Source organism: Octodon degus, unplaced genomic scaffold (assembly GCF_000260255.1).
Source record: "Octodon degus isolate 3935 unplaced genomic scaffold, OctDeg1.0 scaffold00013, whole genome shotgun sequence".
NCBI lineage: Eukaryota > Metazoa > Chordata > Mammalia > Rodentia > Octodontidae > Octodon > Octodon degus.
Window position 1 is genome coordinate 507,435 of NW_004524589.1, and position 25,778 is coordinate 533,212.

At 48.8% G+C, this 25,778-nt stretch overlaps 1 protein-coding gene across 1 annotated transcript in view; it reads left to right on the top strand.

Moving 5' to 3' along the window:
* The first annotated feature begins 1,407 nt into the window (after positions 1–1,407).
* Abcc4 (ATP binding cassette subfamily C member 4) overlaps positions 1,408–25,778 on the top strand; it is a 249,589-nt gene continuing 225,218 nt past the window's right edge. Inside the window, exon 1 of the mRNA XM_004626249.2 lies at positions 1,408–1,563. Within this exon, the coding sequence (XP_004626306.1) occupies positions 1,490–1,563 (74 nt within the window). The 5' untranslated portion in view covers positions 1,408–1,489. The remainder of the gene's footprint in view (positions 1,564–25,778) is intronic.

Consider the following 25,778-nt stretch of genomic DNA (forward strand, 5'->3'; position numbering starts at 1 on the left):
CCTTAAACTATATAGTTCGGGTTCATCTCAAACTTGAGGTGACCCTCCTGTCTCTGTCTTCTGAGCGCCGGGATTACAGACATGCACCACCATGCTTGGCTTTATTATAATTTAAGAGATAGGGCCTATCTGTGTTGCCTAAGATGGCCTTAAATCTTGGGCTCAAGAGATCCTGAGACCTCAGTCCCCACCCTACACCAATAGCTTGGACTACTGGCCCTGTACAAGTATGTTTTACATAAATGTTTGTATACAGTTATTTATTTGTTTTTGAGACAGGGTCTTGCTTTGTAATTCAGGTTGGTCTTAAATTCACTGTGTATCCCAGGCTAGCTTCAAACTTGTGGTCATCCTCCTGCCTCAACCTTCCCACTGCTGGGATTATACATATGTGCCACCACACCCAGACACATAACGCTTTTTAAAAAATCACTATTAACCATGCCAGCTCAGCAAAGGTACAAGGAAAATGATCAAAGTAATAAGTGATCTGTTTACTATGAGCACCATGAATTTGTAGCCTCTGACCTTTATTAACTTAAAACTGAGCTAGAAAGCTAGCCACACACATAAAAGGATGTATGAGTGGGAGTCCAAAAGCTAGGAGCAAGATTTTGCTGATTCTTTCCTGGAACCCTTCATTCGGCCAGTGCACCGCGGGCACGGACCTCATTTCCAGGCTGACTTGAGCATAAATCAGGTTTCATCGTTAGCAACCTTCAGGCCCTGGACAAGCTGAGTCTCGGTTTCTGTTTCTAGAAAATAAAGATAAGCTTAAAAAGCCAAGTGAGGTACCGGGAACATGTATTTATAACCGGGTCCTGTGTATTGGCTCTCTTTGCCTCTTACTCTGCCAGGATCCGGCAGGCAGCCTCTGTTCCTCCTGCCTTCCAAGTGAGCGGGCAGCCAAACCTTCCCAGAGGCCTGCCAGATGCCAAATGCCCCACCCGTGTTTCCCCAAATCACCTAAATCCCAATCTCACGTTCTGCGCCCGTTTTACGGTCTTGCAGCTCCGCAGAGCTTCTGCGCCAGTTGCGGCCGTAGCCCGCGCTTAAACGCGCGGCCCGCAGGCGGGAGAAATTGCCCAGCACCCGGTGTGGTCCGGATGAGACCCACGCGCCCGGGGCAGCAATCCCGGAGTCTGCAGAGAACCGGCGTCGCGAGGTGGTTCCAAGCAGCTGGGCGGGCGGAGCCGGCACCACTCCCGCCACCTTTCTGGGTCTGTGCCCGGGCGCTGATCCCTAACTTCTGCAAAGTTCGCTGCCGGCTCGCAGCACGTGGGCGCCTCGGAGCCTGGCCTGCGAGCCTGCAGGTCCCGGGGGAGGGAGGCGGCGGCCGTTACCCGGCCAACCAGGCGGCCGGGGAGGCGGGGACGGGGCGTGCCGGAAGCGGCTGTTCTTGGCTCTTAGCAGAGCCGACCGCGCGGCCCGGGCACCGGCATCCTCAGCGCGCCTCCCTCCCAGGCAGCGAGCCCGGCCGTTCGGCACGATGCTCCCGGTGCAGCAGGAGCTGAAGCCCAACCCGCTGCAGGACGCCAGCCTCTGCTCGCGCGTGTTCTTCTGGTGAGTGCTCCGTGTACCGGGGGGGAGGCGCGTCCTCGGCGCCACCCGGCTTCCTATGGCCCCTCACGCCCCGGGAAGGGACGCGGGCACCGGGCGGCGGCTCCCGGGCGAGGGCGAGGACGAGCCGCCGGGAGGCGGAACCATGCTGTGTGGCGACCGCCTGCATCCCGCAGTGGCGCCCGCCGCGCGCGCGCGCGGTGGGGGGATTGTTTCATTTTAAGAAAGCGGCTCGGAGTCGCTACCTTCACCCAATCGCAGCCGAAGGATAACGCGGGCGTCCTGAGCCGGTGCCCCCTCCCAGTAATGTCCGCACCCCTCTTGATATTCTTTACCCGGCATCTTCCAGCCTACCGGCTTCCGCTGTGTGTGTTCGCGTGTGCGTGTGTGCGCGCGCGTGTAATATGTCCCTTTGTTATTTTTCTTGTCTCAGTGAGGACACTTCTTGAGCGAGATCTGCCTCCACGTTGTGGTTTTGAGTGGGAATCGGACAACCATGTAGGAGTGCGTTTCTGCCCAGCCCGAGCCCCCCTGGGTGGAATTTCCATTTGCACCGTGGGTGATTCCTGGGGAGGGGGTGTCTTAATGGGATCTCTAAGCTTGTCGGAGGAAACAGGTGAAAAAGTCTTACATAAGTGACCCCTGACGGCCGGGCGTGGTGGCGCACGCCTGTAGAGCAGCGCTGGTCCAGCTGAGGCGGGAGGATCGCCTTGAGTTCCGGCCAGCTCCGGCTACACAGTGACTTCAGGCTAGCCGGTTTTAATTGTGATGCGTTCAGGACCTGTTCTTGGTCGGCCCACTTAGAAAGTGGTTAACGTGAAAAGTAACTAACAGTAAGTGAACCGCCTCCCGCGGCTTTAGGTGAGGCACAAAACTTGATGCACTTCGTGTCTGTGGATTTTCAGAGTGAAGGTGCAGGGAAAGCGGAGGTGTAGGGTGGCGCATGCCTGTAGTGTTTACTTTTGGAAGGCCAAGGCAGGAAGATCACAAAGTTTGAAACCAGCTTGAGATACAAAGCAAGGCTCTGTCTCAAAAACAAAGCAAAACGACAACAAAAAACAAATGCCCCCCCAAAGGAAATTCAGGGAAATGGGAAAGCGTGCTGACTTCTCCTGGATGACTTGGGTGGAGCCCATGTGTATTTCATAGCTGGAGGGGAAGGAGCTATTATCACTGATTTTACACTTGAGGACACTGTGGCTGAGATACTCTGTTTTAAGTTGCTTGGGGTCATGGAGCCAGTCAGATTCTGAACACTCTCTATCCCCGGGCAGGCCTGGCTCCAGAGCCAGCCTGTGTGCTGAGCCACTTGCTTTCTGCTTTAGCGGGGAAGATTGTTCAGAAAGCAGGAGGGCGAGGCTGGCGTTTCTCAAGGGCCAGTCTGAGAACGCTGGCTGCTCGGGAATCAGCGTTAGCGTCTCGGCGAACTTGGCAGTGATGCACGATCTTCGGCACCTGCTGCAGACCTGTTCAGCCCTGGGGCCACGAGGGCACGTGCGTGACCTCCTGAGTGTCCACAGGTGCTCCAGACGACGCTTCTGTGGGAGGAGGCCGGCTCAGGGTTTCAAGCCGCTTTTCTTGTTGGCTTTGCTGTCCTATATTAAAAGAGGGGCGTGGCTGAGGTCTGCTATGCGCTATGCACAGTGATGCCCATCCTTGTTTATTTACTTTCTCATCTTACTAGGGATTGAACCCTGGGGCCTTATACTGAACTGCACCTTCAGACTTGTTTTAGAATTTTATTTTGAGATAGGGCTCCCTATGGATAAATTGCCCAGGTTGGCCTTGAATGGATGGTTCTCCCGCCTCAGGCTGTCGGGGAATATCTGGAATTAACAGGCCCGGGCTACCATGCTGACTCAGTTTCCAGAATTTTAAAGCTGGAGGCTCCTTGGTGATGACCTTGTGTTCCTCTCTTGTGGGAGTGGGATGGGAGCCCAGCCAGGAAGTAGCCTCTGGGTACCAGGTCTACCTTGTGAAGAAAAGCTGAAATTTTACCTCCTTTTCGATTGCCTGCTTTTTCTCAGATTTCATTGAATTTGGACCGTACACTATGGCTACTGATGTTTGTGAATTTAAAAAAATGAAACAAAACAAAACAGTATCTTTGTTTTCTATTTCTGCAAGAAGTTTTAAACCACAGGAACAGAGGAGAAGACAGTGTATTTGCTTCAGCCAGGTATACCTGCTGGTATTTTAATTGTTTCTTCATCTTCCCCCTGAATTTTTTTTTTTTTTTTTAAAGCAAATTCTTGTTTTGTGGTTCAGGCTAGCCTGGAAGTGGCAGTGATCCTCCTGCCTCAGCCTCTAGTGCTGGGATTACAGGCATGTGCCACCGTGCCCAGGCCCCCAAGCGCGCACATATTTGCATGTGCCCCATATACACGAACTTTTTATAAAACTGTAAACAGTTTGAAATCTTCATTCCTTCTTAATTTTTGATGGTTAACTTGTTGAACCCCACTTATTTCCACTGATTACATCATGCATAACCATGCCTCTTTCTTTTCCTGCAGTTTTTGTTTGTTTGCTTTCGGTGCTGGAGACTGAACTGAGGATGTGGTAAACAAGCAGCATCCCCCCCTTCTTAATCCCAGGGTCATCTAAATTTCCACGTACATTTTCTCTTATTTTGTTTCATTTCTTACAGTAGATGTGAGAATTTCTTTTCATACTGATTCTAAAATAGCCCCTATCTTTTTCCAAAATAGCACATTTTCCCCATTACTGTTGATTGACTGGAATCAAGGGGAGCAGCTTGTAATCTGTGTCCAGCTGGGCACAAGGCTGTCCGAGTCTTGGAGCCTCACAGGGACTGTCTTGCTCCCTTCCTGTTCCCTGGTGATGCCCGGTTGCCCTCTGCCCGCTGCCCAGCAAGCCTCCTGGGTGCGCTTAGTGCCCTTGTGCCAGACCTGAGTCTGAAGAGGTCAGTGGAGAGCAGCCGGTGAAGGTTAATAGTGAAGGAGCTCCGCCAGATGTGGGTTGGGGATCCTGGGTCCAAATGTGTTTGGGCCACAGAATGTGGCTGAACCCTGCTGCCTTGTGGTCAGCTGTGGCTCTCTTGGTGAAACATCACCTTGTAAAGCCTGTGTTGTTGTTGAATCTGCCTCTGATGACAGGAGTCTCTCTGGGGACTTGTTTTAGCGAAGGCTGAGGATATAAGGGTAGAAACGTGGCCAGCTGAGAGGAATTGGCGATGGGAAGCCTTTACTCAGCATGAAGAAGTCTTTCAATTGTATGGCTTTGGTACCATTTGGGGATATCTCTTAAGAATCTGCCTTTATTCTTTAATAACAGAGGTCCAGATGTTGTAGATGAAAGCTGGGTGACTTCCCAGAGGAGGTGGTTCATTAATGGTCAACCCGAGTGGGGCAGCCAGCGGGTGAATTAGTAGAGCTCTGGGGAGCCACGGGCAAGGACCTTCCCCAAGCTGTTTTCTGGGGAGGAGCTCTAGCGCTTGCCTTGGGTCTACTGGCCCCTGGGCGTGGACACTTTGGCCAGGAGCTCTGGTTTTTACCTTTGCCTTGGGCATTGCCCTGGGCCTCATTTCCTGCTTCTCCACTTGGATTCATCCCATTCCAGTGTGACCTTTTGGGGGCGCAGACTCACCAGGCTTCTGTGCCAGCCCTGGAACTTTCCAGCACAGATCCTGAAGTCTTCCATTGTGATTCCTTGGCCTCCTAGTGTGGCCTTGCATGCGACTTTGCCATGGGATCCCGGCCCTCGGCTGCATCCTTGGGTTTTTGCGCTCTTTAGCACTGACTACTAAGTGTTGACTAACCCACAGGGGCATTCTCTGCTTTGAAGTGGCTCTTTGGTCTTCCTGTTTTCAGTATTCAGGATAGAACTCAGGGCCTTTGTACTGAGCTTTGAACATCCTCAGTCTTTTTTAATTTTCAGACAGGGCCTTGCTAAGTTACTCAATTGCCCAGGCAGGGATTGAATTTGTAGTCCTCCTGTCTCAGCCTCCCACAGTGCTTAGATTGCAGGTGTGTTCTACCACATCCACCTTAGTTCCTGTCCTTTACATACTTACTTTGGTGACTTTGGCAATTCTATTTAATAATTACTGCCCCTTGCAGCTGCTGAGCACCCAGAAGGTGTAGAAAAACTCACTGCTGAATTTCTACAGTGACATAAACAACCTAACACATCTTACAAGTTTATCTCCCGTTCTTATTTTTTCCTTCATCCCTGTAGTCTGCATCTGGTCCAAATGAGAGGTTAACCAGTCTCCATTCTTCTCTGTGTCAGGTGGATACTTTGCCTGTGTCCCCCTTTGTTCTGGGCCAAGACTGGTCCGCTGATGCAGGGCACCACGGGGATTGTGAGTTCTCCCCGCAAGTCTCTTGTGAAATGCTTTTACGGATCAGAGAACCCCGTCGCTACAAGATGCTGCAGGTGCTGCCATGCGTTTCCTCCCGCAGGCCGTTCTGTGACTGTACTGTGTGTACCGATAGTGGGCCCAGGAGTGCGTGGGCGGAGCTGAGCTTTGACATCAGGCACATCAGGTGCTGTGCAGGCAGACTCCATGCAGCCATCCCTCTGGGACCCGGGCTCGTCCACCTCAGTCCTTTCTTTTTTTTTTTTTTGCGGAACCGGGGATTGCCCTTGTACTTGCCAGGGAAGTGCTTATTCCACTGAGCCATCTCCCCGGCTCCACTTCAGTCCTTTCAGAGATGAGGACTGAGGCTGCAGAAATGATGGCAAGGGGGTGCCTGATGACAGCGTTCCAACCTCACAGATTTTTGTCATTAGCATTTACTTATTTATGAGAGCGAATACCAGGAAGTTTGTAGGGAGCAAGGTAAATTTGTGCCCTCCAGAGGTGGGAAGATGCATTTTAGACCCATTTAGAGGTTAATTATTTAAGATATCTTTTTAAAAAATCATTTATTTATTTGTTTATTTGGTACAGTCTTGCTATGCAGTTTGGACTCATAGTGATCCTCCTGTCTCAGCCTCCCCAGTGCTGGGATTACAGGCTTATGCCGCCTTGCCCAGTTTCGGTAGCCAGCCCAGCACAGGGGCTGGCACAGCATGTGGCACTGGGGATGGGCTTGCAGGTGCTTAGACTGCCAAGCTAGCTCCCTAGCCCGGATTTAAAACACACACACAGACAGACAGACAGACACGGGAGATTGATATGAAAACAGATGGATAACTAAAAATGGAACTCAGCCAAGGGCCAAGGGTTCTCATGGTGGTTTTTTCTAATGTGAAAGGTCTTATTTACCTATGTGTATTAGCAACACCTTAGAATATGTTACTAAAATGCACACAGAGGAACTCATCTTCCAGGTCTTCCTGATCTGGAAGACCCCCAGGGGGGTCTTAGGAATCTGCACTATGTTGTTTTTGACTGGTGCTGGAGATGGAAGCCGGGGCCTCACACACACTAGGCGAGTTCTGTACCCCTGAGCCACACCTAACCTCCAGAATGGCTCCTGTAGGCTTGGAACTTTGCTCGGTTTTGGGTGTAATCCTCGGTAACTTAATCTTTGGGCAATCTAGAAAACAGGCATCTCCTTTCTAGATGAAGACTCCCAGGTCCAAAGGGGCAGGGCAACTTGTCAAGAAGAAGTAGGAGGTGGTGGCAGTGTCACAGGTAGGATTCTACCTGCATCATCAGGGCATGCTGTGGGCTTGCCCCGAAAACCTCCTGAGCTCTAGCTCCAGACAGGTAAAGGTTGGTTGACAGAAGGAATGAATTTATACACTGACTGTCCAGCGGGCCTTTCAGAGTTATATTCTGGAATGACTATATTGTTTGCACGTGCACACACTGGAAGCTGGTTTTCTTCTCTCCCTTACATTGACTTGCCATTTGGGTTGTTGGCATTGTTATCCATGAACTCCTTAAGGGGCAAGCCTTAGTCATCCTTCTTCACTCTCATCTGATGTTAGATCCTATAGATTGCATTTTAGAAATGGCCTTGGTAGGGAGATAACGTGGAGCTCAGGGGTAGAGAACTTGCCTAGTGTTTGTGACGATCACTGGGTTTGATTTCTAGTAGCGCAGGCACTCATGCATGCATACAAATGCCCCCTGGGAATTGTTTGTCCGTCCGTCCGTCCGTCCATCCATCCATCCATCCATCCATCCATCCATCCATCCATCCATCCAGTGAATGCTTTCTCAGTGCTGGTGTTTGGATCCTCAGGAACTGCCAAAAAGATCCCTGCCTTCTTGGAGTCTGTGTTCTCCTGCTTGTCTCTGGTCTCAACTTACTTTCCTCTCTTAGTGGAGAGATGTCCCTAAAACAAGCTTGGGTGGTCCTTCTGCTCCGAATCCTCTCCTAATGTGATATTTAAGTTTATTGTCTGATTTATTTCACTTAACATGGTCTTGAGGTACATCTGTCTTCCTACAAATGATTCTCAAAGTTTATCTTTCCTGGCAGAGTACTACTCTGTGTATACAAATACCATTGGATCTTTTTCTCTTTCTTTCTTTCTTTCTTTCTTTCTTTCTTTCTTTCTTTCTTTCTTTCTTTTTTTTTTTTTCGGTACCGGGGATTGAACTCAGGACCCAGCGCTTGCCAGGCAAGCACTTATTCTACTGAGCTATCTCCCTGGTCCCCACCTGTTCTTTTTGATGAGCATATGGGCCATTTTCAAGCTGTACCTATTATAAAGTGTGCTTCTGTCAGCATGGATTATGTACGTATCACTGTGGCATGATGCTTTACCTTTCTGGAAGATACAAACTAGGGGCATACATATTAGTACGCTGAGCTGTGAATGGCTCAAGTCAACAACTTCTGACATTTCAGTCCTGTGGATAACCCACTACTATTATGGACTACTGGACTATATTGGATTCTTTTGCGGAATTCACGCACCTAGAATATTTGAATGGCAATAAAATACCCATCTCTGAGAAAACCAAATAAAAAAGAGGATATAAATGGACCATTTTTAGTGAAAAAAATATATATCTATATGTACAAATTAGGCTAGATATACAGCTACTTTCTTAGTTCAGTGAGAAGGGTTTGTACTAATAGTGTTTAGACAAGATATGCGTGCATCTTGTACTATGAGTAACTACTATAAAGACAACAATATGCAAAGTATTAATTATTGTAACTGTCCTACTGACCTGTTTTGAAACTGTCTCATTACTGTTTCTTTCTCAATAAAATTAATTTAAAAAAACCACCACAACAACTAGGGGCATAGCTGAGTCAGATGGAACCTCCGGTTTTAGTGTTCTGAGGCATCTCCACACTGATTTCCATAGTGGTTGCACCTGTCTACACTCCCACCAGAAATGCAGAAGGGTTCCTTGTCCTGCACAGCCTCACCAACCTTTCTTAGTGGTTAATTTCTTGAGGATAGCCATTCTTTCTGGAGTGGAATCTCACTGAGCCTCTTTGAAATTACCAGTGATGTTGAGCATTTTTTTCATACAGTCATTTTCCATTTGTACTTCTTCATCTTAAAAATGTGTAGACATCTCAGATACCCACTTTTGGATGAAGTCTTGAAATTTGAGCGATCTGATTTTTTTAAAAAAATTTATTTATGTATTCTAGATGTTAGATCTATGCCTGTGGAGTAACTGATAAACATTTTTCTCATTCTGTGGGTTGTCTCTTCCCTCTATAGGTGGTTTCTTTTGTTGTGCAAAAGTTCTTCAGTTTGATGAGGTCCCAGTTATTGATTCTTTGTAATATTTCATGTGAGATCAGAGTTTTGTACATAGTCTTTGCCTACACCTATCTTCAAAAGTTTTACCTAATCTGTCTTCCAGCAGACTGTTTCAGTTTGAATATTTAGATCTTTGATTCCTTTCAATTTTAATTTAGTGCATCATGAGACGTACAGATCCAGGTTTGGTTTTTGGCATGTGGAAAGCCAGTTTTCCCAGCACCATTTACTAGAGAGTCTGTCTTTCAATGAAAGTGTTTGGTTCCTTTGTCAAAGATAAGGTAGCTGTGTTTTGGGGGTTGTATCTTCTCTTCTGTTGTATTGATCCTTGGGTTTTTTTTTTTTTTCCAATATCATGCTGTTTTTGATCAAATTACCTTGTAGTGTAACTTAAAATCAGAGGTGGTGGTGTGTTCTGCCTTCCCCTGTTGCCTAGAATTTCTTTTGCTATTCTAGGTTTCTTTTGGTTCCACATGAATTTTAGAATTTTTCCGTAGTTCTGTGAGGGTTGCTGTTAGTATTTTGATTGAAATTGCATTAAATCTATGCAACAATTTTGGGAGTATGGCCATTTTTACTATATTAGTTTGTGTATCCAAGAATAGAGACGGTCTTCCCATTTTCTGGTATCTTCCATCTCCTTTTTGGAGTTCCATAGTTTTCAGTGTAGGGATCTTTTCACTTCCTTTGTTAGTTTGATTCATAAATCTCTTTTTTTTTTGTTGCTATTGTGTAAGGGGTTTCCCTAATTTCTCAATGAGTTTATTTGTGTACAGAAATGGTATTTATTTATTTATATGTTTGTCTTTTTGAGACTGGGTCTCACTATGCAGTTGAGGCTGGGCTTGAGCTCACTTTGTAGCCCAGGCTGATCTTGAACTCCTGGTGATCCTTCTGCCTAAGCCTCATAAGTGCTGAGATTATGGGCACGCACCACTATGCCTGGCTTGCTATTGATTTTTGAATGTTGAGTCTTCATCCTGCCAGAGTTTTAGATTAGGGTTGTTTATTTGGTAAAGTCTGCAAGTAATGCCAAGCCTAAAAAACTGAAATCTGAAACAGTTCTAGCCCCAAGCATTTTGGACATGGGCTACTCAATTTCTTCCAGCTCAAAGAGAAATATCTAGCCCGTATTAAGAAGAGGAACCCTTTCCAGGAATTGGACAATAGGAAACTCTCTTTCTTGACTCTTATGACTTCAGATTGGAATGGAAATTTTTGATTTTTTTTTTTTTTTTTTTTTCTTTTTTGGTGCTGTGGATTGAACTCAGGACTTTGTCCTTCCCAGGCAGGTTCTTATGCTGCTGAGCTATCTCCCTGGCCATATTGATGTATTTTCTCTCTGGCAGTTCCTAACCATTTTTATCTCTCTTTTTTAAAATCTGTATGTACAACAAGTTGACTATCTTCCATCCTATTCTGCCTTTCATGTATTTTGGTAGCTGTCATGGTACCATTAAAATCTTGTTTTGAAGAAAAATATCTCCAGTTCTCATGAGAACCATAATGGTAGGGGTTTACATTCTCAACCATCTGGGCAAACTGAATGCTATTTTTTTCCTTTTTAAAATTTGCTTTCAATCTTTTTAAAAAAAATTAATTTGTTTTGGACAGGGTCTTGCTATGCAGCTCATACTTGTTGTGTGTGATCCTCCTGTCTTAGCCTTCCCAGTGCTGGGGTTACAGATGTGTGGCCTGCTTGGCACGGGGCTGACATGGCCTGTGCTACCAGGGATCTAACCTGGGTCCTTGCGCCTGCCTAGGCAGGTGCTTAAACTGCTGACCTATTTCTGTGGTCTCCTAAATACTCTTTAGAGTATCACTTCTTAATTTAATTGATTTATTGATTGATTGATTTGAGACAAGGTCTCATTTTATAGTGCAAGCTGGCCTTGAACTCACTAAGTAGCCCAGGCTGGCCTCAAACCTGTAGCACTTCTGCCTTAGCCTGTGGAATTCTGGGGATTACAGACCAGTGTTACCACGCCCGGCTCACTGTCTTTACTTTACATTGGATTCTTTATTTTAATGTGATGCTAAAACAAGATATAAATATTTCACTTATGATCTGATTAAAGGATAGTGATTTTACTACTTTCTACAGTGATCTTGTGTGTGTGCGTCTTTGGGGTGCCAAGGATCAAACTCAAGGTGTCACATATTAGGCAGTGGTCCACTACCACATCTCCAGCCCTATAGCTGTTTTGGAGGGCTCATTGTGTTTATCTAATGTTCTAAGCAAAGATTGACACACTACATCTGCAGGCAAATTCAGTTGGTGCCTTCTTTTTGCAAATTATATTTCACTGGAACGCTTCATGCTCATTGATTTACAGGGACTCTTATCAGCTTTACCCTATGTGGCTAGAACAGGGGCCAGCAAACATTTTCTGATATGGGCTTAGTTGGGTATTGAACCTAAGGCATGTGTGCTACAGTGGCTGTTTGTATCACTGAAAGCCCTAAAAGATTTGCCATCACTGGATGATAGTTAATATCTTAGGCCTTGCTGGCCATGCAGTGTTGATTGTGTTGTGAGAACCTATAACCTTGCTTGAGGGTAGAGCCCTTGGGGATTGGAGGGGTGAGGGGTAAGTGGTTGGGGGGGGGGTATCTTTGCTGCTGGAGACACTGTAGGGTGTGAAAGGAGGAGGGCCAGGGATTTCTCCAAGGATGTGGTCAGAGCTGTGGGCAAGATGGTAGAGACTGGAGGGATAAGGACTTTATTTTTTACCGCGTTAAATTTGGTGTATTTGCTTGACATTCAAATGGAGATGTTGAATCGAAAATTGGTCACAGGTATGGGGGGCTCAGGGAGGAGAGAGTGTCTCCTTAGAGCTCCTCCTTATCTAAGATAAGCATGGGGACAGGGGTTCCATCTCCAGCACCACATGCTGAGCAGGTCCTGCCCCCAGGCACGCTGGGCTGGCTACTGAGTCCAGGCGTGGTGGCACATGCCTGCAATCCCAGCGCAGGGGAGGCTAAACACAGGAGGATCACTAGGAGTCCAAACTGCGTAGTAAGACCTTATACCAAATACATTTAAAAAATAAAAATTAAATTTAAAAAATAAAAAAAGACTGCATCAGCTTTGCCTATGAATGAAGTGGGTTGCTGAATGAGCTCACGATTCATATCGATGCCTCACGGACGGGTTCTGCAGCACCAAGGACCCGCTAGACCCAGCCTAGCATGGTAACTGATAAGCTCTGCTTCATGTGTAAAGGAGGACAGCTCATGTACCGTCGTGAGGGCCAGGGCAGTGGTTCTCAAATGCAATCCTGTGCATTCCATTTCGAGAGAAAAATCTCGACATTGTCAGCAATACATGCAGTTGAGATATCGTTACCTACTTAAATATTGTACCCCTCCTTGTACATGCTAAGCACAGTGAGTCTGCATGTCTTTTCTAGTGAATATACAGCTCTTTCTTAGTCTTCATTAGATTGCCTCACCTGCGTAGCCACACAAACACCAGTGCCTGGCTCCTTGGAGTCATCATTTCTGGAGTCGCTACCTGACATCAGTATTTTTAAATGGTTTCCTTGGAGTTTCGGTGGTCTCAAAGGTCACAAGCAGAGGTCACAAGCATTTCTGTGTGCATTCCACTTTTTCTCGCCAATGGTTCTCAAGGACTTGTGTGAGAACTCTGGCTTGGGTGAGACATGGTCCTCCCGTGGGTGCTGAGTAGTGGCTGTGGGGGTGGGGCCTTGCTGGGTTCCAGGGATCTTGGAGAAAAAGGGTGCTGTGATCCTCTTAGCACCCCTGTGGAGGGTGGCTGAGTCCTGTGTTCTGGCCGGAGAGGCTGCATTGAGGTTCATCCAGGTAGACACCGTAGAGCTGGGCACTGGGTCAGCTGCAGTGGAATCCTGAGTACGAGTCCGGCCTCTGCGTCTGCTGTAGTAGTTATTTCTCCACCCTGGGCCAGAGATTGAACTCGTGAGGGCAGTGGAACGGAAATGGCACACATGGGAGTGTGGAATCGCTCACCTAGTAAATGGCTTTTGCTTACTGATCCTCATTGGTGGACTTTACTGGTCAGGATGTGGTCGAGATGGTGTGATAAATCCAGCTGGCCCCTTCTGTTGAGGTCACCTCTGAATGGGATCCTTCTGCCAGCTAGACTGTGTGGCCGGGCCCTCACGATTGTACGTGAGGAGTCCTACTTTACATGTGAAGGAGAGCTTATCAGTTACCATGCTAGGCTGGGTCTAGCGGGTCCTTGGTGCTACAGAACCCGTCTGTGAGGCATCGATATGAATCGTGAGCTCATTCAGCAACCTACTTCGTTCATAGGCAAAGCTGATGCAGTCTTTTTTATTTTTTAAATTTAATTTATTTTTATTTTTAAAATGTATTTGGTACAAGGTCTTTCTACACAGCTTGGACTCCTAGTGATCCTCCTGTTTCAGCCTCTCCTGCGCTAGGATTATAGGCATGTGCCACCACGCCTGGTCTCAGTGGCCAGCTCAGCGTGCCTGGGGGCAGGACCGGCTCAGCACGTGATGCCGGAGATGGAACCCCTGTCCCTGTGCTTATCTAAGCAGGCGCTTAGTCTGCTGAGCTATCTCCTTCTGCCTACATTTTAATCTCTCAGTACCTAGCTTAGTAGCTTACGCTTAATGTGCTTAGTGACTCTAGCCTTACACTGGTTTGTTTGAACTTGGTTAGAGTCATGGACACTTGTACTTTACATGTAAAGTGTGAGGAGTGAGGTGGGGCTAGTTCCTGACCTTGCACTTAACAGCTGGGTTACCTTGGACACGATATGTGACTGCTCTGGGACGTGGCGTGTCCTACAGGCCAACCTGTGGCATATTCCAAATTTGAGACAGGGTTTCACTGTGCATCTCAGTTGGCCTTGAACTCACTGTGTAACCCAGGCTGGCTTTGAATTTGCAGCAGTCCTCTTTCCTCTGCCTCTGGAGTGCCGGGAATCCTGGTGTGTACCATCACACCAGGTCCGAGATAGTACTTTGAAGATAATAAAGTAAAAATGTTCTATACTTACTTTTCTCCTGCTTCTAGTTGAACAGGGAAATAATATGGAAATTGTGCCATGTGTAATGTCCTTTTTGTCTCTCAGGAGCGATAATTATCCTGTTTGTAACTGCCCCCCTAGCAAGGAAAATGTATTTTAAAGGCAACAAAGCAAGTATAATTCACATGCAGAACTGGGCCATTATCTTGGAAGTCCTTGGAAAGTGAGAAGCTGGCATTACCACATCCCCAGAACGCCTGCTGAAGGCGGTTTCCCATGGGAGTGCGGGCAGGACCAGGACACTGCCGCCTGTCCCTGTCTGTCTGCTGGCTCACTTCCTCCTTCCCCCCACAGTGCCGTGGCAGAGACCTGGGCTGTCCGCATGCACGAAGCCTCTGGTCTGTGATAAGGAAGTTGGTCCCTGGCCAGGCCATGACTGGAACCACCCACACTGAGCCTCCTCCTCATACAGCCCAGCTCTGCTGCTGTCGCTGCGCCCAGGCCTGGATGGCACTATCCTGGCATTTGATGCCCTCCTTGCAGGGCATCCACTTAGTGTCCCTCCTTGCTCCAAGAGATGCCAGTAGTTCCTGCGCAGCTATTCGAGGTTTCCCTGTCTACACCTGCTCACTCCTTAGTGTATACCCCCTCTGTCTGTCTCCCAGCTCCTACTGAATTCTCTCCTGAAAATGTGTCTGTTCACCTAGTCGTAGCCCATTATTCGAGGGATGCAGCCCCTGCTCTGTGTCAGGTGCTAGGGCTGGTTTTGCTTCTCTTTGAACTTTGTTATCGTGCAGCATTATGTTGGTAGGAGCTGTCTAAGCAGCTTGTAAACACTGTATTTAAGCCAAGTCCCAAACCTGTGCAGTAGTCACTGCCCTTCCCACGGGCATGTGACCCTGCCTGGAATAAATCCTTGCTCTTTTTTTTAAAAATAATTTTATTGAGAAACAAATAGCAATGAGACAGCTTCAAAACCGATTATTAGCACAGTTTCAACAAATAACGCATTGCATATTGTCGTCTTAACAGTCATTCATTGTACAAGATGCAGACATGATATCCTGTCCACAAACACTATTAAAACAAATCTCTCTATTCAATGATCCAAGAGGATGCAGCTGTGTATCCTATTTTGAACATACAGATACAAAATGGTGGTTCATTTGTATCCCTCTTTTTTGTTTAGTTTTGTCAGAGAAGGGCATTCCATTGTCATTTAAATATTGTAGGTGCCTGAATTCAGCAAAATATTCCAATGTAGTCCAGTAGTCCATAATAGTAGTGGGTTTTCCATAAGACTGGCAATGACCAAAGTTGTTGACTTGGCCGGGGAGATGGCTCAGTGGAATAAACACTTGCCTGGCAAGTGCAAGTGCCTGAGTTCAATCCCTGGTTCCACCAAAAAAGAAAAACAAAAAAAGAAGTTGTTGATTTGAGCCTTTTATAGTTCAGCATATTAATATGCCTTTACTTTTTGTACTTCATTTTTATACTTTTCTGCTGGATGGTTAAGACTAAGATAAATCCTTGCTCTTAGCTGCAATGTAAGGCTGCCTTTCTGGGGTATGGGTGTTGGAGACAGTGAGGAGCCTGCTCAGCCCCTGCCCTGAGGGACTTGCATTCCAGAAGGAGACAGACCGTGTAAACACTCCATCGGCAGATGTCTGGTGCGTGTGTCCCTGGTGCCCGAGCCAGGCCTGGCATGCAGTGGCTCAGTCTCTGTGCTTGAGTGAACGCGTGGGACAACTTCGCTGCCATTTCACCTACTTGGGATTCAGCTTCCTTCCACCTTCCCCTCCAGGAAAGGGGATACGTTGCTATAGCGATAGAATAAATCTTACTGTGTGCTCCCTTGTAGGTAGAGTGTGCCCGTCATGCACTGCTCTAGAAGGCTAGATCCCTACACAGGGAAAAGCTTGCTTGCTCGCTTTTTTTTTTTTTTTTTTTTTTTGTCTTTTTGAGACGGGGTCTCACTGTGCGTGCAGGATGGCCTCACTTTGTAGCTCGGGCTGGTCTAGAACTTGCAATGATCCTCCTGCTTCAGCCTCCCGAGTGGTGGGATTACAGGTGCTTACCACACCTGGCTATGAAAAGCTGTTCAAAGAAACCTGGTCCTGGGCTGCGGAGATAGTTCAGCTGCATAAGTGCCTGCCTTGCAGGCACAAGGTCCTGAGTTCAGTCCCCAGTACCACCAAACAAATAAACAAAAATAAAAAACCTGGTCTAAGCCAAATGCTAAGCTGGTTAGGTCTTCCCTCTCCATTGGCAGGGAGAGAGGCTGGGGGTCCTGGGCTACAGTGACCTGGGCCAGCCAGTGCTGATGCCGCCTCCAGTGGCAAACCCTCATGCATGCTGCCTGTGAATTAAAACCCAGTTTCCTCCTCCTGACACTCCTCTGAAGTACACTTTCTCACCTGTAGTTTAAAGAAGAAACTGAGTTACAGACAGGTTCAGACCCTTACCCTAGTGGCAAAGCCAAGATTGAACTCCAGGCTCTGCAGCTTGAGTTGCTACACTTAACCTGCTGTCTGCTTGCCCTGAGCAGGCGATTCCCAGCAGAACTGAGGCCCAGGGCAGAGAAGGGCGGAGATGGAGGGAGCCAGACTGGGGCTGCTTGCAGATCCAGGTGAGAGGCCATGGCGTGAGGGAACTGTGGGCAGCTTCTTGGGAGGCTGACCTGGACAGAGCCCTGGTTCCCTGGCGACAGGGCCCTTCTCCAGGTCTGAGATTTTGGTCCTGGCTCAAACTGATAAGAGGGAAGCCCCTGGAGAAGATGGTAGCATAGGGCCTGAAGATCTCCTTCCGAGGAGCACAGCTCCCCAGCAGGTTTGCACTGAGGCCTCAACCTGAGCTGAGCCTGGGATTCTTCTGAGGTCTGGAGTAGTGCTTCCCAGAGAGGTCCTGGGACCAGCAGCTGAGCACCTGAGAGAAAAGCAAATTGCGCTGGTCCTACTAGGGGCTCCAGGTAGGGGGCTACTGTCTTACAATCAAGCCTCCCACGATTCAGATGCCTGCTGAAGTTTGAGAACCACTGCCACAGAACCAGTCTGTTTCTTTGGTTGGTTTTTTTGAGACAGGATTTCACTTTGTAGTGCAGGCTGGCCTCAAACTTGCAACAATCCTCCTGCCTTAGCCTTCTGAGTACTGGGATTACAGATGTGTGCCATCATTCCTGTCTAGAACCAATCTTTAAATGTTTGATCCCATTCTACAGATTATATGTAAAGACATAAGCCACTTATATTTTGTTTTCTCTTTTCCTATCCTATGCACATTTGTATATTTAATCTCTTTGTCTCTCTATCTCTGTCTCTCTGTGTCTGTCTGCCTGTCTCTGTCTCTCCTCCTCCCTCCCCCCTCCCTCTCTCTCCCTCCCTCCCTCCCTCCCCCTCTGATGGGGGAAATGTCTTGCTTTATAAAAGTTCAGGCTGACCCTGAGCTCACTATGTAGCCCAGACAGGCCTCGATCTCATAGCAACCTTCCTGTCTCAGCCTCCTGAGTGCCGGGATAACCAGCATGCCTGATGCACACTCATTTAATATGCATGTGTTTTAACAGAACTTGGTTTCAAGAAACAGTACTCTTGTGATATGTAGCTACAACGTATTGATAAATTTCTGTTCTATTTTATTAATGTGTTCACGACAGGTGTAAGTTGTATGCTGGCTGCTGGGGCTTGAACCATCAGTGGTAAATGCAATGACTGCACCACTTCTACCATTGGTGGCTCAAGTTGGTAGGAAAGTGTTAAAAAAAAAAAAAAAAGGTCTGGTCACCATCAAGATCTGCTTAACTGATTTTGGGATCCACCCTGAGCCACAGTCAAAGCCCCTGCCCTTGAGCAAATGCGGGTGGCTTTGAGGCTGTACACCTGAGGCCCACTCCCCACGTGGGGTCTTCTCCGTCCTCCCTCAGAGTTTGGCCAGTGTTCCCGCTGCTTGCTTCTCCAGTAGATCTGGACCTGATTCCTTCTCACACGTTTCCCCCTCCCGCCGGAACTGGGGATTGAACTCAGGCCCTTGTGCTTCCTAGGGAAGCCCTTATTCTACTGAGCATCTCCCCAGCTGGGGCTGCTGTCCCCTCCCTAGACTCACCTATTGAAGTCCTCACCTTCCGTGTGGTGGCATGTGGAGACGGTCTGAGGGAGGTGATGAAGGGCCTTAGCGTGGAGCCCAGTCCGCTCCACTGCGGGCCACAGCCTCGGGCAGAGGTGGGATGGTAGGAAGCTAGAGAGGCAGGCTGAAGCGGCCTCCTTAATCCTCCACTTCTCCCCTTCAGAACTGTGAGTGTGAACTTCTATTATTTAAGCTACTCAGGCCGTGGACTTTTTTTTCTTTTATGGCAGCCTGAGCGACTGATGCAACCCATGTACCTCTGGGAGGCCTTGGCTAGACTCATTGCCCCTGGTTGCCGTTTACCAGAGCGTCTCGTATTGTCATAGTTTGTCCTCTATGAGACTGAACTCCAGGGATTCTGCCTCCCTGTGTGTCCTGCCCGTCACAGACCTTGCTTCTCCTCATAGTTTTAGGGTTGAGCTGAGGTCTGATTCCCAAAACTCTTCAAGGTAGAACCAGTTCCCGTAAACCCTACAGAGGGCTCTACTTGTGCATTTATGTGGGGGAGAGGGTATGTTCTGTCCCTGGAGGAGCGGACTGGGTGTTCCCGGGTATAATTATTGCTCTTGAAATTAGATCATTGTTACTGTAGGTTTCACTCCCCAGGGCCAGGTGGGGTGCGCAGCAGTGAGTGAGGCTGGCCCCAGTCAGCAGTTGTGTCCCCAGGCTGTGACAGGATGCAGGCTGGGCTCTGGACTTTCTGTTTTACATTTGGATGTGAATTGCCCCAAGTACTTTACTTTTGGGGAAACCTCACACTCCTCCTCAAGGTCTCTTCTATTAATGGGTGAGAAAAGAGAGCCTTCCTTGCTCTTCTAAGCAAAAGGAGTCCTCTTTCCTTTCCTCTCCCCTTTTAGAGTATTATGCAGTTCTTATTTCTCCTGAAACCATTTTTGAAAGAGAAACTTAGTCATGTTGAGAAAGCCAGAACAGGCTTCTCTTCCTGTGCCTCTTTTGAGTGGATTTTGATCATTGCTGCTGGGAACTGCCCAGCAAGTCCAGTGAAAGGGAAATTCCACAGAGCCACCTCATCTCCACAGTGCTGCTGCTCGGGATTCCTTTCCTGCGAGGGGGAGGGGGGAGGGGGAGGGGGAAGGGGAGGGGGAACATTTTCTGAACACCCCTTCTGGAGGGATGAGGGCTGGTCAGAAGGGATCCCACAGAGCTTGGGAACATATAGGAGGCGATTAATGGCCTTGGAGCTCTGCGAATTGGCATTTTTATAAAGAGCAGAAACGCAGGGGACAGGGACTGAGGGAAGCACTGGGCTGCAGTGAGGTGAGGGCTTTTAGGTTAGGTGGAATTTGGACTAGTGGAGTTTGGGTGAGCCCAAAGCCAGTTTGATTCCCTGCCTCAGATTGTCTTGGAGTATTTTACTTTGAGAAATTAGTGACAGATAAAACAAACAGGAGCTCAGGCAGGTGGAGGTGACTCACTGGGGTCTTGAGAAAGCCAGGTGCTGAGTTCTCGTGCTCCTGGTTGCAGATCACATTCCAGGCAAGGATTTCCTTGGATGAGCTTGAATGCTGCAGCGTGGTGGCTGGGGTGTCCCTTGGTGGGGATCGTCCTGTCCTGGTGGGTTGGGCAGGGGCAGGCCAGCCCTGACCTGGACCTGGGGGCTCTCGGCCCTCACGTCCTCCTTGTGCTCCCTTCTCTGGCCTCCTCAGCCTCCTGCCCCTGCCTCTCCTCTGATTTCTTCTGCTGGGCTCTGCAGATGAGCCCCTTTCCCAATTTCTGTCACTCCCTGTGCAGAGGGGCTTTGGAGGTGTTTGAAGATGGGGTCATCTGTGTCATCTGCAGTCAGGAGGAGCACCCCCACACCTCAGGCCAGGCTTGTGTTCCCTCCAGGAGCCCTAAGACTTGCACGATGGTTTCCTCCCTCTTTAGGCAACTGCCTTCCTTAGACAAGGCAGGGACGCACTCCCATGGGCGATGTTTCCTGCAGAGGAAAACGAGGTACAGAGATGTTCACTTCCTGCCAAAAGCAGCACAGCAAGCACAGAGGGGCTGGGTAGCCTGATTCCCTTTGTCAGATCCTGAGAGTCACACGCAAAGCAGATAGAGCAGGACAGTGACATCCTGGAGCTTATGCTTGAGCCAAAGCGACCCAGGAAGGGCCCCTGGGCCACATGGTGTTTCAGGTGACATTGTGTTTCCCTGTGGCAGAAATACTCTTTCCTGTCTTGACATCCCCTGAGAAGTAGGCCTCCCAAAGCGAAGCGTGCTGTGCTGCAGAAATGGATTTCCTTTCCTAGGCTTAGCAATCTGCTCTTGGTTTTTTTTTTTTTTTTTCAGGCCAAATCTTTATTTTAGAAGTGTGACCTGGTGCCTTGTAGATTTGGGCATTTGCTTGGACGGTGGAAAAGTGTTTGTGTCCACAGGACCCGAGACTCCCTTCAGGCTGTGTTCCTACATGCTGTGACGTTGCCCTCTCATCTGGGCAGGGGTTTATCAGTGTGACTGCCTTGCCCTTTTCGCCTTCTTCCCACAAAAGGAGAAAAGAGAATCGTATCCTGAGTGACCCTGAAATTCGAGAACAGAATTTTTAATCATCGGAGAGTTCTTTTTTTTTTTTTTTTTTTAAATCATGTATGTGTGTATGTATGTATGTATGTATTTGGTACAGGGTCTCACTACGCAGCTTGGACTTGTAGTGATCCTTCTGTCCCAGCCTCCCCAGCGCTGGGATTGCAAGTGTGCACCACCACACCTGGTCTCATTGGCCGGCATGGTGCTGCATGCAGTACTGGGGATCGAACCCAGGTCCTTGGGCTTGCCAGACAGGTGCTTAGACTGCTGAGCTATCTCACCAGCCTTGTTTTCGTTTCTGTTGTTTGTTTTTTGAGAACGGGTCTCTCTGTGTAGTACAGCCTGGCCTCCAACTCACAGCAGTCCTCCTCCTCAGCTCCTGAGTCTGGGATTGTGCACTACCACGCCTGGAAGTCTCTCCCTTTTTAGATTGTCCTTTTCGCCTATACCATGTGACCTATGTGTACCCTTATCGTATTGTATTTATTGATAGCTCCCCTTTCAGTTTGAGTATCTCAGGGCTGAGGAGAGTTTGATCAGTAACGCTGCTGAAGTTTACCTTCCTTGAGAGGTACACTCTCTTCCTTCACTGGGGATCAAACCCAGGTTCTTGGGCTTGCCAGACAGGTGCTTAGACTGCTGAGCTATCTCACCAGCCTTGTTTTCGTTTCTATTGTTTTTTTGAGCTGTGCCCCGGATGATGCCGGTGCTTGTTTGTTCACTTTGACCCAGAGACCTGTGAAGCCTTACTCCACACTTGATGGGTAGCTGCACAAGTGACTGCCCCCTTGGCTCCGTACCTGAGAATGGCAGCTGTGCAGTCACCAGGGCAGGGTGTGTCCCTGGAGGGGTCAGACTTAGCCGCTATAGCTCGGGGCTCAGCACTTGGTCAGTCCCGAGAGTCTGTGGGAGCCGGGGAAATGCTGATGGACACCTGGGCATCATAATCGGGTCTGGTATGTGGGGGCTGTTGGAGACCCCAGAAGGTGGGATGGGCCCTGCCGATGAGGTAGTCGTGGTCCAGCAGCCGCTTCCCATACTGTGGGGCAGAGCCAGAGCCAGGAGACCTCGTTGGCTGTCCAGGACCCACGGGCATCCTGAGTGAGGGGCAGGGCTGCAAGCCCCCCATCACATTTACCGCCACCCCGGCTAGCATGGACCCTCTGCCAGTTCTCCCTGTCAGGTGGGTGGGGAGGAGCGTCCATCCTGTAGTCTGTGACCTTGATCCAGCTCCATCTGAGCCACTTTTCTTAACCATCAAAGGCATATTATGAGCCCCACGCTGTGGATGGAGAGAATGATAGCATACATGATGCCTTCCTGCTGGGCCTGGACTCTCCAACGGGCCCTGCCCAGTGAGAGGCGGAAGTGACGTGCTGAGTGGTTATGGCCTCTGCGGGAGCCTCGGGCCTCTGAGCATCTGAACAGATGTTCTTTGCTTGGAACATCCGAGCCCCCTGCCCGTCACCTCAGCAGCTTGGCTGCTCTCACTGCCATCCTTTGGTGGCTCCCTAAGGACTTCTGGGTTGCCCTTACTGTTGTCCTGAGCATGGTCCTTTGGCGCGGCCCCCTCACTGTCCCTGATGAATGTGAGCTCCACAAAACCCCAGATGTGTGATCTTGATCTCAGCGTGGTGAGCACTTGGAGTCACGTGGAATCCATGAGTGTAACAGTTCTAGTTTCCTGCTGTTCTTTGACTGCAGTTCCTAGGAAAACATGTCCTTGTGTAGCTGTGTGTTAGTAGACAGTGATATCCTCATGCTGTGGTTGTCAGGAGAAGGCTCTTTCCATGAGGACAGGGGAGGAAGAGTTTGGCCTCTGGAGAGAAACATGCAGAGACGCAGAGCAGGTGACCCAGTCTGCGCCCTTGGGTGCGCGGCTTCGGGTTGGGGAGATGGGTTTTCATTGTTGTTGACCTCGCTGGGAGGATTCGCCTGTGCAAGGTGCTGTGTCTGCCTTTTGTCCCCTCCTTCGGCTGAGGCATAAGTGGCCTTGGGAAAGGGGTTGTCAGACAGAGTTGGATTAGGTTGGAAATGTCAACCAGAAAGCTCTGCTTGGGTATAGATACCCTCCAAGCCTGAAGCGCACCGGTGGTGTGCTCAGCTGCCTTTGTTTTTCCACCTCTGTAGACACCTGTGGTTACACAAAACAGTGCTCAGTGCGTGTGGGATGCTGTTTCAGAAACCGTCCTGAGATTCACCATGGAGTTTTCTTTCTGTTTCCTACCAAATGAATCCTTCAGTTGACCATGTAAGGAGGCTTTTCAAAGGTTTTCTTTTCTTTTCTTTTTTTTTAATTCGATTTGAATATGCAGCTATTCAAGCTGAGGGATGGTGTGTTTGTGATTGACCCAATGCTTTAAAGAATGAATGGTTTCAGCTGGAATTTACCTGACGTGTCTCATTGACATAGTGGGGCCCAATTAGAAAAGTCTTGGATGTGTAGTTATTGTAACACTAAATGATGGGCAAGGATGTTATTACATTTTGAATCAGTGTTTAAGTGGGATGTAACACTGTAGGACCCCAATCTGGTATTTTTCGGTACAAACTATTTGAGGGCAGAGTGCTCCTGAGAAAGTTGGTTCCTGCTACAGAGTGCTTGCCAGGGGCTCAGGGCAGTGCCTGAGTGGAAGGCTGTAGAGAAGTGTGACCCGGCTGCGCGGAGAATTGGTTTCCTATGCTAAGCCAGCGGGGATGGCAGGCTTTTGGATCACACCTTTGGTTCTGCCTCAGAGCCCTGGTGCTTTCGCGTGTTTTATTTATGGAGCTTAAGCAATGTCTGTTATTAGTTCATGGACAAGGGCCAGAAATGTGGACTCACCCTGGAGCTTATTGAATCCTCTGCCTTTTCTCCTAAAACTGACTTTCTTTTCTTTTTCCCCACCTTCCTTCTCCCTTCCCTTCCCTTCCCTCCTCCCTTCCCATCCCTTTCCTCCCTTCCCCTTGCCTCCCCTCCCTTCCCTTCCCCTCTCCTCTCCTCCCCTCCTTTCCCATCCCCTCTCCTCCCCTCTCCTCCCCTCCTCTCTCCTCTTCTCCCTTCTGGTACTGGGAATCAAACTCAGGACCTCTCACTTGCCACACTGCCAGTGAGCTATGTACCTGGGCCCTACCTTTCAATGTCAATTGTCATGGTTTGGGGTTCTTGCAAGGAAACAATATACAGGACACATTTTATAATGGTATTTTATAATGAGTCACCCAACATTTATACATAAGAAGTGCAGGAAATCTGTTTGTGCACTAAATACTAAAGGATCCAGCTAAAGGCCTAGATCCTGATATCCTGCATGAGTCCAGCTGGAAACCTAGAGCTGATAACGATGCCTCTTATGAGTCCAGCGGCAGGCCTAGAGCCCACCACAGCGTCTCATGCGGGTTTGCTTCACGGGTCTGTGCTAGAAAGGCCCAAAGGTCGGTGGTGGAAGCTAAGAAGTCCATGCCAGAGAGAAGGCGGCTGTGTGCTAGCAGGCTGGGGCATCTGAACTGGAGCCAGGAAGCAACGCTCAGGGTAAGCACCGGAGCTCTCCCGTGGGTACCACAGCCGTCCTCAGCCACAGTGAGGTCCCGAGCTCCTCCGGTGGTGAGGAGAGCCGAGTTCCCCTTGGGAAGTCCAGTATGACAAGCTTCTCCATGAGGCTGAGCAGTGCACCATCCTCCCCTCCGGAGCCAGGAAGCCGTGCTTGAGATGAGGACCAGAGCTCCTCCAAAGTTCATCAGGAAAGCCAGCAGGACAAGGTCACCCAGAAGAACAGCCCAAGAGAACTAGCAGCTGCCAACAGCTCCATAGTTTCTCCAGACAGCATCCTTAAGAGTGTTTGGGCAGCTTCTCCTTTTTATGTTTCTGGCAACAACCCTCACGTTTGGGGGGACACCTAGGTACCTCCTGCACCCAGCCCCATGCTAGTTTAATTCAGCTGAGTGTAAAAAGTTGGCCACCAATTAACTATCCACTGCAGCAGTGTTGTAAAAGTTAAATGGATGCTAATGCTCGGAGGTTCCTTGAATACATACTGTATTTGTTTGTAGTGAAATAAGTGTGGTGACCATATCCCTTTCTTTAGACTTTATACCATTTGCCAGAAAATAATTTTGGATTGTATAAGTAGTTCAGGCTGGGGTCTAGGGTCTGGGGTCTGTGGACATAGGCCTGGGGGGCCTTAAACTAGAGTGTGGTGCATCCCCGCCAACCCAGCATTCAGGAGACTGAGGATCACAAGTTGCCATCTCCCTGGGTAATTTCTTGAGATCCTCTGTCAAAATGAGATGCACCAGGGAGAGGTAGTGCAGTGGTGAGCTCGCTTGGTTAGAGCCCTTGGTTGGATCCCCTGTTGGAAGAGGGGCTGTCTGTGCTATGTTCTTCTATATAATGGTCACTGTTGTGGTTTGCATCTGGTTGTCCCCCAAAGTCTCATGCAGTCATGGGGTGGGCTTCTAGACTTTGTGATTAATTCATGATCCAGTGCTGGGATTACGGGTGTGAGTGCTGCTGGGATTATGGGTGTGAGTGCTGCTGGGATTTTGGGTGTGAGTGCTACACCAGGCCTGGGGTGGATAGCCTGAATGCAATTTAAGGGAGATAGACTTGCTCTCTGCTGCTATTGTTGTTGCTCCTCCTCCTGTTTGCTGTTGCTGTTTTGCTGTTTTCCACCACATGAACGGCTGCCCTCTACCATGTGCTGCTCAGCCTTAGAGCCAGCTGAGTGTGGACTGAAACTTCCACTAACTGAGCTAAATAAACCTTTCCTTCCTTCGTTTTGGGTGTTGGGTATGTTGTCCCAGCAATGAGAGAAGAGTAACCACGACAGTCACTTAGGTGTGGCTGCAAGAATGGAAGGAGAAGCTCAGGAGAGCAGAGCCGTCACCTCCATAGTCCCGGGAAGCACCAGGGCAGTCAGGAGGTAGAAGGGGCTCGAGCGACAGGTGTGCAAAG